This window comes from Rhinoraja longicauda, chromosome 20 (assembly GCF_053455715.1).
Source record: "Rhinoraja longicauda isolate Sanriku21f chromosome 20, sRhiLon1.1, whole genome shotgun sequence".
Classification (NCBI taxonomy): Eukaryota; Metazoa; Chordata; class Chondrichthyes; order Rajiformes; family Arhynchobatidae; genus Rhinoraja; species Rhinoraja longicauda.
This window is the reverse complement of record NC_135972.1, coordinates 9,064,040-9,081,537: the sequence shown is the minus strand read 5'-3', so window position 1 is coordinate 9,081,537 and position 17,498 is coordinate 9,064,040. Positions and strand designations below refer to the sequence as shown.

General features: G+C 45.2%; 1 protein-coding gene across 9 annotated transcripts in view; it reads left to right on the top strand.

The window, feature by feature from the left end:
* Positions 1-17,498, top strand: part of cadps2 (Ca++-dependent secretion activator 2) — a 454,296-nt gene that overhangs the window by 300,188 nt on the left and 136,610 nt on the right. For all 9 annotated transcript variants that reach the window (XM_078416922.1, XM_078416921.1, XM_078416924.1 and 6 more), the window contains one exon: positions 4,861-4,997. In XM_078416922.1, the coding sequence (XP_078273048.1) occupies positions 4,861-4,997 (137 nt within the window). The remainder of the gene's footprint in view (positions 1-4,860; positions 4,998-17,498) is intronic.

The window sequence follows — 17,498 nt, the reverse complement described above, 5'->3', positions numbered from 1 at the left end:
ACAGATGTAGATGTGGATACAAAGAAGTGCAGATGCTGGTTTACAAAACAAAAAGGGAAAGAGTGCTGGAGTAACTCAGTGGGTCAAACAGCATCTCTGGAGAAAAAGGATAGGTGACGTTTCAGGTCAGGGCCCTCCTTGAGTCTGAGGACGGTCCCGACCAGAAATATCACCTATCCATGTTCTGCAAAGATGCTGCCTGACCCACTGAGTTACTCCAGCACTTTGTGGCTTTTCATATTTTTGATTCTCCTTTAAAACTCCTTTAAATTTTGATTCTCCTTTAAAATATTTTTGATTCTCCTTTTATTTCCAATAAAACTCAATACGATGTCGTGTTTAAGGATCAAAATCCTTCATATAGTTCAAGTGACTTGATAACAAGCAAATGGATTAGCCTCAGTGTCACTCAGTGACACAGCAGTAAAGTTGCTGCCTTACAACACCAGAGACCCGGGTTCGATCCTGACTACGGGTGCTGTCCGTACGGAGTTTGTACGTTCTCCTCGTGACCTGCGTGGATTTGCTCTGCTTGCTCCGGTTACTTCCCGCATTCCAAAGACGCACAGGTTGTACGCTAATTGCCTTGGTAAAATTATAAAATTGTCCCTAGTGTGCGTCGGATAGTGTTAATGTGCAGCGATTGCTGGTCGGCTGAAGGGGCTGTTTCCATGCTATATCTCCAAACTAAGCTGAACTTTGTAAAAGTGACAATGGAGGGTATTAACTTGCTGCTTCGAGTGTGTATTGTGTGTAGGAATTGGCAACCTACGCCCTTAATGAACCCTTTGACTGGCACAGCCCTGTATTTGAGCTGCCTCCTGGAAAGACATTGCAGGACCTTGCTTCCCCTTGCTATCCCTTGTCTGTGTTTAGTGGCTGAAATTTTGCACCAGGGCTATTCATGAATCAAAGGGCTTTGGAGAATCTATTGAGCCGCAATTGAAATGTAATCTCTTGAAAATTAGGAATTAAGGAGATGCAGGAAAATAGACACTGCCCTTTGGCAAAATGCTGGAATAGTTGTTGCCCCACACAAGCATCCCTGTTCTTGTGAACTCCACTTGTTACTTCTGGAGAAATTGCAGAGTGTGAGGTTAGTATTATTTTACAGGAATCACAATAAAAATGTTGACATTGTTTTTCAATTACAGCTCATTGAAAACCTGAAATGGGGTTGAAGTTGTGCATTTGCAAATCTTTAATATTTTAGACTTTCGGGACACAGATACAGTGTGGAAACAGGCCCTTCGGCCCACTGAGCCCGCGCCGGCTAGAGAACTCGGTAGACTAGCACTATCCTACACACTAGGGACAATGTTCAATTTTACCAAAGCCACATTAACCTACGAACCTGTACGTCCTTGGAGTGCGGGAAACCGAAGCACCCGGAGAAAACCCACGCGGTCACAGGCAGAACATAAAAACTCCGTACAGACAGCACCCGTAGCCAGGATCAAACCTGGGTCTCTGGCGCTGCAAGGCAGAAACTCTGCCGCTGCATCACTGTGCTGCCTAGATTAACATAAAAAAATTGGAACAGCCACGACAACCAAAACACAATCTTCTGCTCAATTATTCAATATCCATTATCTCTTGCTCCAAGTGGCTCAGAGAAGTTCCAAGTCTCACCAGATAGTGAGGTGTATGTACGAACTTGCATGAATCCAGTTGGTCAAAAATAAAAGCATTTGCCCAACACAGATTGTGGGGCAGTGCAGTGGTAGACCTGCTGCCTTACCGAGCCAGAGACCCGAGCAGCAACTCTACCCAGTGTGCCACCGTTCCCCCTACCTTCCTTGAAAGACCGTTCCCAATGAACAGACACCTTTCAGGTTCTCTGCTGATGTTGAGAGGGAAACGTTGAACACACATCGGATAATTTCATGCCATTTGCTTGGCTTCAAGTGCATCCTTGTTTGCTTGCTAGTTTAAATCAGCGAAGCCCAAGACAGGGAGCCAAACACGCACGGCTTGTGTTTCCATTGACTCATCCTTATACCTGGAATCCTATTAAGCCCTGCTGTCAATGCCATCAGGAGCTTTTACATGCTGCATCCACCTTTGAAAGATCTGTCACATAGATTTTACTCTTGATTTGGTACTGCAACGCTGAGTGGGATGGATTATTTTGTCAGACATTTGAAACGTGTGGCACTGTGGATCCTTCAGATTACATGACACATGTCCTCCATCCTCCTTGGTTGCCGTATGTCAGACTTGACATGGATCAATATGATCTGGGGCTACATTTCTGAAAGTGACTAAATATGATAACATTACATCTGCGGATCAATAATGAGTTTCATCGCAAAATTTGCCGTAATGGGTTTATCTTTTGTCTCCCTTTTCTTAAGAACTTTTTTTTCCCGACCAGCACTTCAGTGCACTTTCATCAAGCAATTATCGAGGAATCCAAACTCACCAACGTCGCGCGCGGACACATTATGGATTAGACGTTTTGAATAATGAACATAAATTGACCTACTTTGGAATTAAAGGAAGAAGTCAACTTGGCATTGAAAGAGAAAAAAAAAAATCAATTCAAAGCAGATCACAAATTGCCTTCCGCTTGGATGGATCCAATATGAGATGAGTTTCTCGGGAATAGCTGCACCCTTTTATTCAGCAGTGGAATGCATTTTCCCTCTTTGTAAATTGGTTGACAGCTAAAGCCCATTTGAAGCGTGGACAAATAGGTAATGCCGAATGGAGTGATTATTGCGGTTCACTTTTTCCTTGATAAAGCCCGCGGGGGCTGAAAGCACCCGTGACTATGTCTTCAAAAGGCACAAAATCAATGGAAGTGTGTGGTGGAGCCACAATGCCGGGCTGCTGCCGGTTTGAAGGACATAGTTGGAAGGAACTGCCGCACTGAAATGAACGGCAATTCAAAGGGGTTTGAGGCAGACTCAAATAAGTTGCATTGGAAATGTACAAAGGGCAGAAGGTGTCCCGAAATTATTGTTCTATAATCATCAACTATGAATTGTAGTCATGGCAAAGGCCACTGCTTAAAGATGTTGGGTACGTTGGGGAAAAAAATGAAGATCGACACAAAACGCTGGAGTAACTCAGCGGGTCAGGCAGCATCTCTGGAGAGAAGGAATAGGTGACGTTGTGGGTGGGAACCCTTCTTCAGGCTGCTGAACGTCGGCCATTAGTATTTTCAGTGGGATTGAGCATCAGGGAGGTTCTTAATTCATAGACTAAGGTTCAATAGACAATAGACAATAGGTGCAGGAGGAGGCCATTCGGCCCTTCGAGCCAGCACCGCCATTCAATGTGATCATGGCTGATCATTCTCAATCAGTACCCCGTTCCTGCCTTCTCCCCATACCCCCTGACTCCGCTATCCTTAAGAGCTCTATCTAGCTCTCTCTTGAATGCATTCAGAGAATTGGCCTCCACTGCCTTCTGAGGCAGAGAATTCCACAGATTCACAACTCTCTGACTGAAAAAGTTTTTCCTCATCTCAGTTCTAAATGGCCTACCCCTTATTCTTAAACTGTGGCCCCAACCCCTAACCCCCAACACTGTTACTAATCAATAATATGTCAAATCTCTGCCTGAGAAATCTCCATTGACATGGCCTCCACAACCGCCTGTGGCAATGAATTCCACTGATTCGCCATCCTCTGACTAAAGAAATTCCTTCTAATCTTTCTAAAGGTCTGTCCTTTTATTCTGAGGATGTACGCTTTGGTCCTCGACTCTCCCACTTGTGGAAACATCCTCTCCATATCCACTCTGCCCAACCCTTGCACTATTTGATGTGATTATCCTACGTTGCAATAGACAATAGATGTAGGAGTGGGCCATTCGGCCCTTCGAGCCAGCACCATCATTCAATGTGATCATGGCTGATCATTCACAATCAGTACCCCGTTCCTGCCTTCTCCCCATACCCCACGACTCTGCTATCTTTAAGAGCTCTACCTAGCTCTTTCTTGAAAGCATCCAGAGAATTGGCCTCCTTTGCCTTCTGAGGCAGAGAATTTCACAGATTCACAACTCTGACTGAAAAAGTTTTTCCGCATCTCCGTTCTAAATGGCCTACCCCTTATTCTTAAACTGTGACCCCTGGTTCTGGACTCCCCCAACATTGGGAACATGTTTCCTGCCTCTAGCGTGTCCAATCCCTTAATAATCGTATACGTTTCAATAAGTTGCATCAGAAAGACGGTAACATTTCAGATTGCGTTGACTTGAAGCTGCAACGTTGCAGCCTGTGGAGACGAAGAAGTACATTGACTGCACCCACTCGTCTCCTGCATATCACTGCACAGGTGCAAGTGCCAAACTTTGTCCTCAGCTCTGCCTTCTAATAATATTGAGAGTCTTGCAAGTCGAATCGGCAGTAAGAAAGGCAGACGCAATGCTAGCATTTATTTCGAGAGGACTAGAATACAAAATTGGGGATGGAGTGCTGAGGCATTATTAGACGCTGGTGAGACCGCATTTGGAGTGTTCTGAGGAAGGATATGCTGGCGTTGTAGAGTGTGCAGAGGTTCACGAGAACGATCCCAGGAATGAGTGGGTCACTCATCACGTGTGAACTGATGATCTTACGAATCCTTGCGTTGTTAGTACCGCAGTAGCTCAGTGGAGAATAAACTCTAGTGCATGGCGCATCATCTTTGCTGCTTAATCTTTGCAATAAATCCCAGATAAAGGCTTTCCATCATAATAAAAACTGCCATAAATACCTCTAATCAAGCTTCCCTTTTTGAAATCATTTCAACGTTGCCGCTGCCGACATTTGAATCTGAATTTAAAAGGAACAAGTTTGGTTTAGTCTAGTCCCATCTCGTCTCGTCGCATGCTGACTGACTTTCATCTTTCACTTTATTGTTGTAGATGCCGACCGGGCTCAGAAGCAAGGAATGGATGAGTTCATCGCTGCTGATCCCAGCAAATTTGACCACGCAGCCCTGTTCGAAGTGCTTCAACGGAAAACACTGGAGCACCGGTTGAACGATTCATACTCCTGTCTGGTGAGCAACCCGCGGAGCGGAGGTGTTGGGGGCTAGGCTTGTATACACTGGAATTTACAAGGATGAGATATCATTGAAACATATAAGATTATTAAGGGGTTGGACACGTTAGATAAACATGTCCAACCCCTTAATAATCTTATATGTTTCAATGATATCTCATCCTTGTAAACATGTTCCCAATTATCACATTGAATGGTGGTGCTGGCTCGAAGGGCCGAATGGCCTACTCCTGCACCTATTGTCTGTTGTTTATAAAAATGACTCATCTCACCAGACACGTGGCTTAAAAACCTCATGCCAAGAGTAAGATGGAGGATTTTCGCCAATAGGTTTCAGACTTGAAAATAGTTGATGGTCACTGCTGTGTCACTGAATGGGGAAAAGTACTGAGCAAAGGGCTGTACACGTTGGACAAGGGGTCACACAAGGACTAAAGAACCAACAAAATTGCAGATGCTGGTGTACAACTGCTTATTTGTGTATTAACATTGTAGATTAGTGTAATGGTGTCACTCATGTTATGCATCATGCTTTTGTAGTTACGCCCCATTAACGTTTGAGTGACCACTGCTTGCGAGACTCGGGTTAGTGTAAGTGGGACGTGTAGGCGTGAGGCCGTGCTTGCTATGTAGTTAATAAGGTCTTTGGATCGTTATCCAGGTGTAAGGCTTCTGTTATTATACGGTCACCACGACACGGTGTCAGAAGTGGGATTCGAACCCAAGCCTCCAATCGGAGACCAATCTTCCAGAAGCTGAAAAACAGAAACCTTATTTCCAACAGCTGCACCACTTGTCTCGTTTGCTGGAACTCGAGTACACCCTATCACCCCTCATCCTCCTGTGCTGCAAGGAATAGAGTCCTATCCTGCTCAACCTCCCCTTATAGCTTAGGCCCTCGAGTCCTGGCAGCAACTTCGTAAATCTTCTTTGCACCCTTTCCTGCATAACAACATCTTTCCTATAGCATGGTGCCCAGAACTGAACGCAATACTCTAAATACGGCCTCACCAATGTCTTATACAACTGCAACATGACCTCCTAACTTCTATACTCAATACTCTGACTAACGAAGGCCAATGTGCCAAAAACTCAGGAACCGTGTCCAGTAGATAGTGGAAATTCTTTGACGTGTCTGTGTCTGAATTGCTCACAGCTTTTTTAACCATTTTCATTTTCATAGATACAGCGCAGAAACAGGCCTTTTCGGCCCACCAAGTCCGCGCCGCCCAGCGATCCCCGCACACTAACACTATCCTACACACTAGGGACAATTTTTTAAAACATTTTTTTACCCAGTCAATTAACCTACATACCTGTACGTCTTTGGAGTGTGGGAGGAAACCGAAGATCTCGGAGAAAACCCACGCAGGTCACGGGGAGAACGTACAAACTCCTTACAGTACAGCACCCGTAGTCGGGATCGAACCTGAGTCTCCGTGCCGCCATGGTCTGTATTAGGCTGATCCAGTTGAGCCTCTGATCAATGGCGTATTGACCCAGGGTATTCATGGTGGCGATGATAATCCCTGTGAGATATGAGAAGTTGAGTTTAGTTTAGAGATACAGTGCGGAAACAGGCCCTTCGGCCCACTGAGTCCAGACTGACCAGCGATCCCCGCACATGAGCACTATCCTTCACACACTAGGGACAATTCACATGTATACCAAGCCAATTTACCTACATACCTGTACGTCTTTGGAGTGTGGGAGGAAACCGAAGATCTCGGAGAAAACTCACGCAGGTCACGGGGAGAACGTACAAACTCCGTACAGACAGCGCCCAAAGTGGGATTGAACCCGGGTCTCTGGGTCTGTATGGAAGCAACTCTACCACTGTGCCACCATGCCGCCCATGTTTACTATCCCAATTTGACCCCATTTGGACCATATCCTTCCATAGCTTGCCTATTTAAGTCAAGGTCCGAATGCATCTTAAATATAGTAGTGTAAGAAAATAACTGCGGATGCCGGTACAAATCGAAGGTATTCATTCACAAAATGCTGGAGTAACTCAGCAGGTCAGGCAGCATCTCAGGAGAGAAGGAATGGGTGACGTTTCGGGTCGAGACCCTTCTTCAGACTGATGTCAGGGGGGTGGGACAAAGGAAGGATATAGGTGGAGACAGGAAGACAGAGGGAGAACTGGGAAGGGGGAGCGGAAGAGAGGGACAGAGGAACTATCTAAAGTTGGAGAAGTCAATGTTCATACCAATGTTCATAAGCTGCCCAGGCGAAATATGAGGTGCTGTTCCTCCAATTTCCGGTGGGCCTCACTATGGCACTGGAGGAGGCCCATGACACAAAGGTCAGACTGGGAGTGGGAGGGGGAGTTGAAGTGCTCAACTTGTTGTATCTGCTACCACCACTCCCTCTGGCAGCCAACTCCAGATGTCCAACTCTCTGAATAAAGATAGAAAAAACTCTCACAAATCCCCTTTAAAATCATTCTGAAGGAGGGTCCCGACTCGAAACGTCACCCATCAATGTTCCCCGGGGATGCTGCTTGACCTGCTGAGTTACTCCGGCACTTTGTGTGTTTCCGGCGTTGTAAGGCAGCAACTCTTTCTGGAGATCGTCATTCTCTCACGCTTTGTGGAAGATATGCTACCTGTCGGCTACCAGTTCATCACTAAATATTGTCGTGGCCTTGCCACATGAGAATTGCTTTTGCACAAGAACTGCAAGTGAAGTCAAATATCTTGGAATCACCAGTTAACAATTCTAAACTAAAGTATTGAAAATGACTTTGTCAATAATACAGATTAATTCTTTGAAATGAAAATGTCGATGAGTATTTGCCCTCCAGTTCTTTTCCTTGGAGTAGCGTTTTATTTTATATATAGAACATAGAAACATAGAAACATAGAAAATAGGTGCAGGAGTAGGCCATTCGGCCCTTCGAGCCTGCACCGCCATTCAATATGATCATGGCTGATCATCCAACTCAGTATCCTGTACCTGCCTTCTCTCCATACCCCCTGATCCCTTTAGCCACAAGGGCCACATCTAACTCCCTCTTAAATATAGCCAATGAACTGGCCTCAACTACCTTCTGTGGCAGAGAATTCCACAGATTCACCACTCTCTGTGTGAAAAAAAACGTTCTCATCTCGGTCCTAAAAGACTTCCCCCTTATCCTTAAACTGTGACCCCTTGTTCTGGACTTCCCCAACATCGGGAACAATCATAGAACAGTACAGATAGGCAGTATCTCTGGATGTAAACAATGGGTAACTTTTCGGGTCGAGACATTTCTTTAGGTACAAAGGTCTCCACCCGAAACATTACCCATTCCTTCTCTCCAGAGATGTTGCCTGCCCCACAGAGTTACTCCAGCATTTTGTGTCTATCTTTGGTGTAAACCAGCATCTGCAGTTCATTCCTGTACTCAGAACAGTACAGCACCGGAACAGGCCCTTCGGCCCACAATGTCTCTGCCGAACATGATGCCAAGTTATAACCAATCTCCTCTGCCTACCCGTGATCCATATCCCTCCATTCCTTGCACAGCCATGTGCCTATCTCAAAGTCTCTTAGAGGCCACTATCATATCTGCCTCCATTGCCGCCCCTGGCTACGTGTTCCAGGCACCCACCACCCTCCTCCACCTGCACATCTCTTTTAAACTCTCATCTTAAAGCTTTGCCGACTGCTCTGATATTTCCACACTGGGAAAAAGGTTCTGACTGTCCATGCCAATGCACAACCAGAAAGACGATCTTAAAATGATTCTCCATTAGGTTTTGATGAAGGTGATAAACCTGTGTGTCATTTTCATCCCACATGCACAAAAGCTAATCACATTAGGGTGGCACAGTGGCACAGTGGCACAGAGGTAGAGCTGCTGCCTCACAGTGCCAGAGACCTGGGCTTGATCCTGACCTTGGATGTGCATGTCGGTATGGAGTTTGTACGTTCTCCCTATGACTTTGTGGGTTTTCTCCGGGTGCTCTGGTTTCTTCCTACATTTCAAAGACGTGCAGGTTTTTATGTTAACTAGCTTCTGTAAATTGTCTCCAATGTGCAAAACTAGTTTCTTGGCTTCTTGGTTCTTGGTCCTCCAAAATATTCCAAATGGAATTTAAACTGGAGGTGTACGTGTGATGGCTGGTCGGCATGGACTTGCTGGGCCGAAGGGCTTGTTCCCACGCTGTATCTCAAAATTAAACTAAATGTCGAAACATTTTGAGGCAATTGAAGTGAAAAATGATCATACCCTTGTTTCAGGCAGGATGGGTAGATTTTTAGTTTAGCTTAGTTACTAAACGGCAGCCTTCGGCCCACCATGTCCGCGCTGACCAAAGATTCCCGTACGCTAGCACTATCCTCCACACTCAGGACAATTTGACATATTTCCGGTGGCCAATGAACCTACAAACCTGTACGTCTTTGGAATGTGGAAGGAAACCGGAACACTCAGAGCGGTCACGGGGAGAACGTACAAACTCCGTACAGATAGCACCCCTAGCCAGGATCGAACCTGGGTCTCTGGTGCTGTTAGGCAGCAACTGGACCTCTGTGCACTGTGCTGCCCGTGAATAGATAACATCCACTAATTTGTTGCTTTGTAATGGAGGGCCAATATTATCATCTCATTTTTTTGCTGATCCACGAGTACAGTATGAAAGTAATATTCAATTTCGCTGAAGTGCTGTTAATCCCCAAATACAGGGGATAATTGGTGTTAATCAAAATACGAGCACTCTCATATGCTCATGGGAGACCAAGACTAACACTCTCAGCAGCTGCAGACAGAAGAGGACCATTGTTACAAATTGGCTCACAAAACCACCAGCATCATTATCAAGCAAATAATTGGCATCAGTGGTTGAGACATTGGAACAAACCAGGAGGGGCGTTGCTGTGTGTCATCCACGATGTTTCCAGGGTGAGAACTGTCTGCCCTGCTCTCCAAAGAATTACTTTACGAAATAGTCTACAGTCTTAAAAACAGAACAGAAAGGGTGGTGGGTGTATGGAACAGGCTGCCATTGGAGGCAGTTGAGGCAGGGACTATCCCAACGTTTAAGAAACAGTTAGACAGGTACATGGATAGGACAGGTTTGGAGGGCTATGGGCCAAACGCGGGCAGGTGGGAGTAGTGTGGCTAGGACATGTTGGCCGGTGTGGGCAAGTTGGCCCAAAGGACCTGTTTCCACACTGTATCACTCAGTGACTCGATGAAAGAGTAGGAGGGCCAAAATCCAGAACAGATGTAGATGCGGACAGAAAGATTGCAAGTCACAAAACTAGTGCAAGTGGGATATGTGATGCACCGGGTAAGGGACATTTGAGCTATAGTCAGTGGTCCTGGGTCAACTCTTTGGTTGCTCTTCCTTGTTGTATTGATATATTCTTCTCCAAATTCACTTGAGCTTGCTCAACTAAAAATGCATATCAAGTGAAGCTAACTTGTTTTCCATTTTTTGTTCAGAAGGATGAGGGGGGACCTCATTGAAACTTACCGAATAGTGAATGGCCTGGATAGAGTGGATGTGGAGAGGATGTTTCCACGAGTGGGAGAGTCCAAGACCAGAGATCATCGCCTGAGAATAAAAGGACGTACCTTTAGAAAGGAGATGAGGAGGAATTTTTTTAGTCAGAGGGTGGTGAACCTGTGGAATCCATTGCCACAGAAGGCTGTTGAGGCCAAGTCAATAGATATTTTTTTGGAGGAGATTGATAGATTCGTGATTATTACGCTTGTCAGGGGCTAAGGGGAGAAGATAAGAGAATGAGGTGGAGAGGGAATGATAGGTCAGCCATAATTGAATGGCAGAGAAGACTTGATGGGCTGAATGGCCTTTTTCTGCTCCTACAACGTATGAACTTATTTTGCATTATGTTTTCAATGGGGCCAATTCCCTAGAACTGATGGAGTGAGTCCAACACAATATTATCCAACATAACTGATCTGCCTGTGGAGAGAACATGCATGCTGGTAGACTTCAGGAATTCAGTGTTAATGGCCAGATAGCTGAGATACTAGATTCCCAAAGCTCTCCATCATAGACTTGTAGAGATTTGAGTGAATATTCACTGACATACTCAATCTGCCCAATCTTCCAAGGAAGTGAAGCTTTCTTAGAGATTGCATCAGTGTGCTGGTCCCAGGCCAGATCTTCAGAGTTATTAAGGCCTAGCAATTTGAATCTATTGACGTTCTCCACTACTGTCCAGTTTAGTTTAGTTAGAAACATAAAAACATAGAAAATAGGTGCAGGAGTAGGCCATTCGGCCCTTTGAGCCAGCACTGCTATTCAATGTGATCATGGCTGATAATCCAAAATCAGTACCCCGTTCCTTCTTTCTCCCCATATCCATATTGTTTTGAGATAGAGCAAGGAAACAGGCCCATCGGCCCACCGAGTCCACGCAGACCAATAATCACACATGCACTAGTTCTATTCCACACACGAGGGACAATTTACAGAAGCCAATTAACCTACAAACCTGCACTTCTTTTGAATGTGGGAAGAGACTGGACCACCCAGAGAAAACCAACGCATTCATAGGGAGAACATACAAACTCCATACAGACAGGGCCCGTAGCCAGAATCGAACCCGGGTCTTTGGCGCCACTGTGACACCCTACCTCTTTTCCAGCATTCTCCCTCTCCACCGCCATCCACATCAGTTTGAAGAAGAGACCTGACCCGACAGCGGCATTTTCCCCGCTCTCCAGAGATGCTGGCTGACCTGCTGAGTTACTCCAGCACCTTTTGTCTTCTTTCAAAAATAGTATAATTCCTGTCTGCCAGATAGCTATCCTTTTCCATTAAATTCTGGTAACATCATAACACCTGCTCTGCGGTGTTACCTGCAAAAGAATTGGATTCCACCTGAGTTAATGAACAGTTGAACAGGAATATTTATCAGTGATGTTGAATCTGAATTAAAGGATGTTTTAATCAACGTTTGCAAGTAAACATTGTCCTTTGACTAATTTCCTCTTTAATCCCCCACAGTTTCTTTGTAAAAGTATGATAGTTTTGAGATGTAAAGATTAAAACAGAGATAGTTAATTGGAAATTCAGGTGTAACAGGGGCAAGAAAGCCTTTGAATAGAACACTAAGTGCTGGAATAACTCAGCGGGTCAAGCATCATCTCTGGAAAACATGGATAGGTGACTCCACTTCTTTATGTTCTAAATTGTTGTGTTCAGAAGTTCGAGACGTAAATTGCCATTGTTGTGGTGTATGGCATGGATTGCTCAGTGATAAGAGGTAAGGACAAACGCAGGCAGGTGGGACCAATGTAGATAAATGAATGAATGAATGAATGAATGAATACGTTTATTGGCCAAGTATGTGCATATACAAGGAATGTGCCTTGGTGCTCCGCTCACAAATGACAACACAAACATACAGTTAACAGTGAAGAATAAAGCATAACCACATCAAAACAATAAGGATACAACATTACGGTCTAAACATGTGGGTGAAAATAAACCAGAGCAAAAAAGAGACTCCAGACTTTGGTTATTGAGTAGAACTACCACTCGTGGATAAAAAGCTGTTTTTATGTCTGGCTGTGGCTGCTTTGACAGTCCGGAGTCGCCTTCCAGAGGGAAGTGCTTCAAAGATTTTGTGTGAGCAAGTTGGGCCGAAGAGCCTGTTTCCATACTGTATGACTCTGTGAAACAAGGAACCATGGATGTTGGCTTACAAAAAACCTGTCTGAAGAAGGGTCTTGACCCGTAACGTCACCCATTCCTTCTCACCAGAGATGCTGCCTGTCCCGCTGAGTTACTCCAGCATTTTGTGAATAAATCTACAGTTCCTTCATACACGGTAAGAGGTTTCAACATTGTCATTAAAGGACAGAGAAGAGTGAGTTACAACTTAGGAAAAACGACATAAAGCGGGTTTAGGCAGCATCCCTGGAGAACATGGATAAGTGACATTCGGGTCAGGTCTCTTCTTCAAACTGGTGCGGTCGGGGGCAGAGAGGGAGAATGCTGGAAAAGAGGTAGGGTGGCGCAAAGGGTCGGTGCCCTTCTTCGGACAGGCTTTTTGTAAACCAATATCTACGGTTCCTTGTTTCATTGAGTCATACAGCGTGGAAACAGACCCTTCAGTTCAACCTGCCCACGTCGACCAACATGCCCCATCTACACTAGTCCTACCTGCCTGCGTTTGGCCCATATCCCACTGAACCTATCCTATCCATGAACCTGTCCAAATGTTTCATAAACGTTGCGAAAGTATCTGCGTTTTGACGAGTTATATCTTGGCATGTTTGACAACAATTCTGACGTTAAGAGGAAATCTGACTAATATTTAAAATGGTGGTGGTGTCGTTGGAGGTTAGTGGGGTTATTGGTTGGTGGGGTGGTGGTGAGGATGGGTGTTACTGAGGAGTGGACTGCTCTACAATGTACCAGTATACACATGATGGGCTGAAAAGCCAACTTCACAACTGCACCATCACTATGGCAACACCAATTGTCTTGCTGTTACTGACTGAAAGGTGAATATTAGCTAGAGGGTGGGGACAGTCCTGCTCAACTTTAAAATAATACACCGTGGGTAGCGGTAGAGTTGCTGCCTTACCGCCCCAGAGACCCCGGTTCGATCCTGACTACGGGTGCTGTCTGTGTGGAGTTTGTACGTTCTCCCCGTGACCTGCGTGGGTTTTCTCCGGGTGCTCCGGTTTCCTCCCACACTCCAAAGACGTACAGGTTTTGTAGGCCAATTGGCTTGGTAAAATTGTAAATTTTTCCTCCCCGAGTGTGTGGGATAGTATTAGTGTACGGGCGATCGCTGGTCGGCGCAGACTCGGTGGGCCGAAGGGCCTGTTTCCGCGCTGTATCCCTGAACAAAACTAGAGCTGCTGCACACTTAAACCATCAACAGGCCATTCAACCATTAACGTCGCTCCGCTTTGCAACACATTTTAATAAAATAATGTCAATTGCAAATGCAGCCCTCAGTTGAATGCCACAACTTGCCATTAAAGTTGTGAAAGTTGGAATGTTGTCAATTCAATACATTCCTGCTGCAAAGTTGATGGGAAAATATGTTTTCTTTCTCTCCTGCTGCCCTTGGCATATAAAGAAAGAAACAATGGAAGTTGTTTCATTGATTGGATGCGTGAGATGATTGGGTTTTTTGTTCGATGTCTGTTGTCCCATGGCACTATTAAATATCCAATTGGAAACACAGTATTTGAGATACACAAACATCACCACTGCTCACAACAACCCTGTTACAAATTGCATCCTTGCTCCTTTTGTGCTTTTATGAGTCTTGTGATTTTTGTTTTGCCCGTTTTATTATTTTCCCAGGTTTGTCAAGGTTGGGCAAAATAGACACGGTTTCAAATTAATAATGATTCACTGAAGCCGCAAGGTGCTTTTACACACAGAACAAATATACCTCCAGATTTTGTTAACTATACATGTTATGCCAATATTTAAATAAGCAGAAAGCCTAAGACTTATTTTTGGCAGTCACAGGAGAATTTGCCTACTTTAGCTTAGTTTAGTTTAGTTTAGGGATACAGTATGGAGGCAGGCCCTTCGGCCCACCGAGTCCACACTGACCATTGATCACCTGTATACTAGTTCTATGTTATCCCAGTTTCACTATCTTCTCACTAGGGGCAATTTGCAGAAGCCAATCAACCTACAAACCTGCATGTCATTGGGATGTGGGTTGGAAACCTGAGCACCTGGAGAAAACCCACACGGTCACAAGGAGAATGCACAAACTCCGTACAGACAGCACCCGTAGTCAGGATCAAACCTGGGTCGAACAGAAGTTTTGAGCTGTGGGAGGTTATAGAGTGATAATATAAACAGAAGAACGTGAAAAGGTGCAAACTGCAAAATCGTACCGTTTCCCCAACAAGTCAACCTATGCTAATAGAGGAAAAAAAACTGTCATTCATGATGTTGCAGAATATTTCTCAATATTTTGGATTCAGATTCAACGATTGAGTTTATTTGGTTTTGGAATTGCAAGATAATTGCCCGTAAGTTATATTGGACTCTCCGAAGGGGATGAAAGACATCATATGGCACCATACAGATTTATTTTCTCAATGTCATATTTTGACTACATAAGATGATAGGGATAGATTTACTGATATTTGTCGTTAGGGTGCATGTTTTCTAGGCACAAAAGTAAGACACAAAGTGTTGGAGTAATTCAGCGGGCCAGGCAGCATCTCTGGAGAACACTGATAGGTGACCAGGACCCTTCTTTAGACTGAGAGACTGAAGAATGATCCTGACCTGAAACATTGCCTATCCATGTTCTCCAGCATTGCACATTTTGCTTCGACAGCTTACAGCCCATCTAACTTCAAGTAACCCCGGCAATACCCTCTCTCTCCATCCCTCCCCCACCCAAGTCACACCAGCTTCTCATTCTCACACAACAAACAGTGAACAATGGCCTGTTTCCTTTTGTCATTGTTACTTTTTTGCATATCTTTCATTCATTGTTCTATATCTCTCTGCATCAGCATCTATATCTCTCCTTTCCTTTTCCCGTGACTTTCAGTCTGAAGAAGGTGTCTCGACCCAAAGCTTCACCCATTCCTTCTCTCCAGAGATGCTGCCTGACCCGCTGAGTTACTCCAGCACTTTGTGTCCTCTTGCATAAATCAGCATCTGCAGTTCCTGTGTCTACATTTTCCAGGCACAGATGGATTGTACAAAGATGAGTCAAGTGAGGCTCCTTGGGCGTTTCCCACTTCAATGTCACATCCCCCCGTGATTCGGCACCTATTTACAGGAGATTATACGGACCATTTTGTTGGCTTTCACACAGGCTGGGGAACAGTGGTGCAGCGGTAGAGTTGCTGCCTCACAGTGCCAGAGGCCTCGGTTCCATCCTGACCTTGGGGGGGGGGGAGGGTGCTGTCTGTGTGGAGTTTGCACGTTCTCCCTGCCACTGCGTGGGTTTTCTCCGGGTCCTCCCATGTTCCACAGACACGCAGGTTTGTGGGCTTCTGGACTTGGCTTCCGTAAATTGTCCCCAGTGTGTAGGGTGGGAAAGTGGGGAAACGTAGAACCACGGTACGGCTGGTCGATGGTCAGCATGGACTCGGTGGGCCTAAAGGGGCTGTTTCAACAGTGTATTTCTAAACTGAACTGGAGAGAGCTCTTGAACAATGCCGAAAGGTTTAAGCTCAGTTTTATTCTTTGGTTCATTTTACATTCAGCACACGATGGCTGTTCAGAACTCTGTGCAGCCCTTTCTGATATTCAAAGACAGGGGAATTGAAAGCATGTTCTTGTGTGCCAAGTGTTCATAAGATTCTCAAGTGAAGGATGCAGGTAAATAGCAGTTTCAAGTCTCGACATGGGGCGTAGAGTGGCGAATATTTCAATCTTTTTTGATAGACTGCTAGCTTTGTATCAGTTTTGCAGTTAATTCAAAGAACATCAGTTGGAAGTCCCAGAACCTGGAGATTTGTCAATGAGATGTCATGTTTTATATTTTCAAACAAGCGGATTCCTGTTGTATCCATGCCAGAGATAACATCTTATGTTTTGGTTGAGGTTTGGATGCATCCATCAAATGTACCTACACAGGTCACCCTTCACAACTCTGCGTAACTGAGCAGTGAATTGACCTTGAACTTAGATAGCATTTCTCAAATACTCTGGCTGCATAAACTCAATGGACCACTGTTCGTGTGTGCAGCAAATGTGCACAGAGTAGGGTCCCACATACAACACTATGATGGAGACCAGACTGGAGTACAATAGGTAAAGCAAAAGGGAAGATGTCAAGTCTTCGGTTTCCTCCCACACTCCAAAGACGTACAGGTATATAGGTTAATTGGCTGGGTAAATGTAAAAATTGTCCCTAGTGTGTGTAGGATAGTGTTAATAGTGTTAGTGTGAGGGGATCGCTGGGCAGCGCGGACTTGGTGGGCCGAAAAGGCCTGTTTCCGCGCTGTATATATATGATATGATATGATAAGTGCAAATTGGAGGAACAGCACCTCATATTTCGCTTGGGCAGCTTACACCCCAGCGGTGTGAACATTGACTTCTCCAACTTTAGATAGTTCCTCTGTCCCTCTCTTCCCCTCCCCCTTCCCAGATCTCCCACTGTCTTCCTGTCTCCACCTATATCCTTCCTTTGTCCCGCCCCCCCTGACATCAGTCTGAAGTAGGGTCTCGACCCGAAACGTCACCCATTCCTTCTCTCCCGAGATGCTGCCTGACCCGCTGAGTTACTCCAGCATTTTGTGAATAAATACCTTCGATTTGTACCAGCATCTGCAGTTATTTTCTTATATTTCTAACTTTAAGTAACCCTTGCTTTCCCTCTCTCTCCACCACTCCGCCTTCCCGGTTCTCCGACCAGTCTGACTGTCCCCCGGGTTACGTTTAATCTCTGTTTGCTTCGTACCCACCTCCTCCAAGCTGACAGTGATCTATTCTACCTCTTCCTTGAACCTCATCTCTTTTGACGTCTCGTTTTCACACCTTACCCTTCCTTATCTCTGTGTCTCCCTCTCCCTTGACTC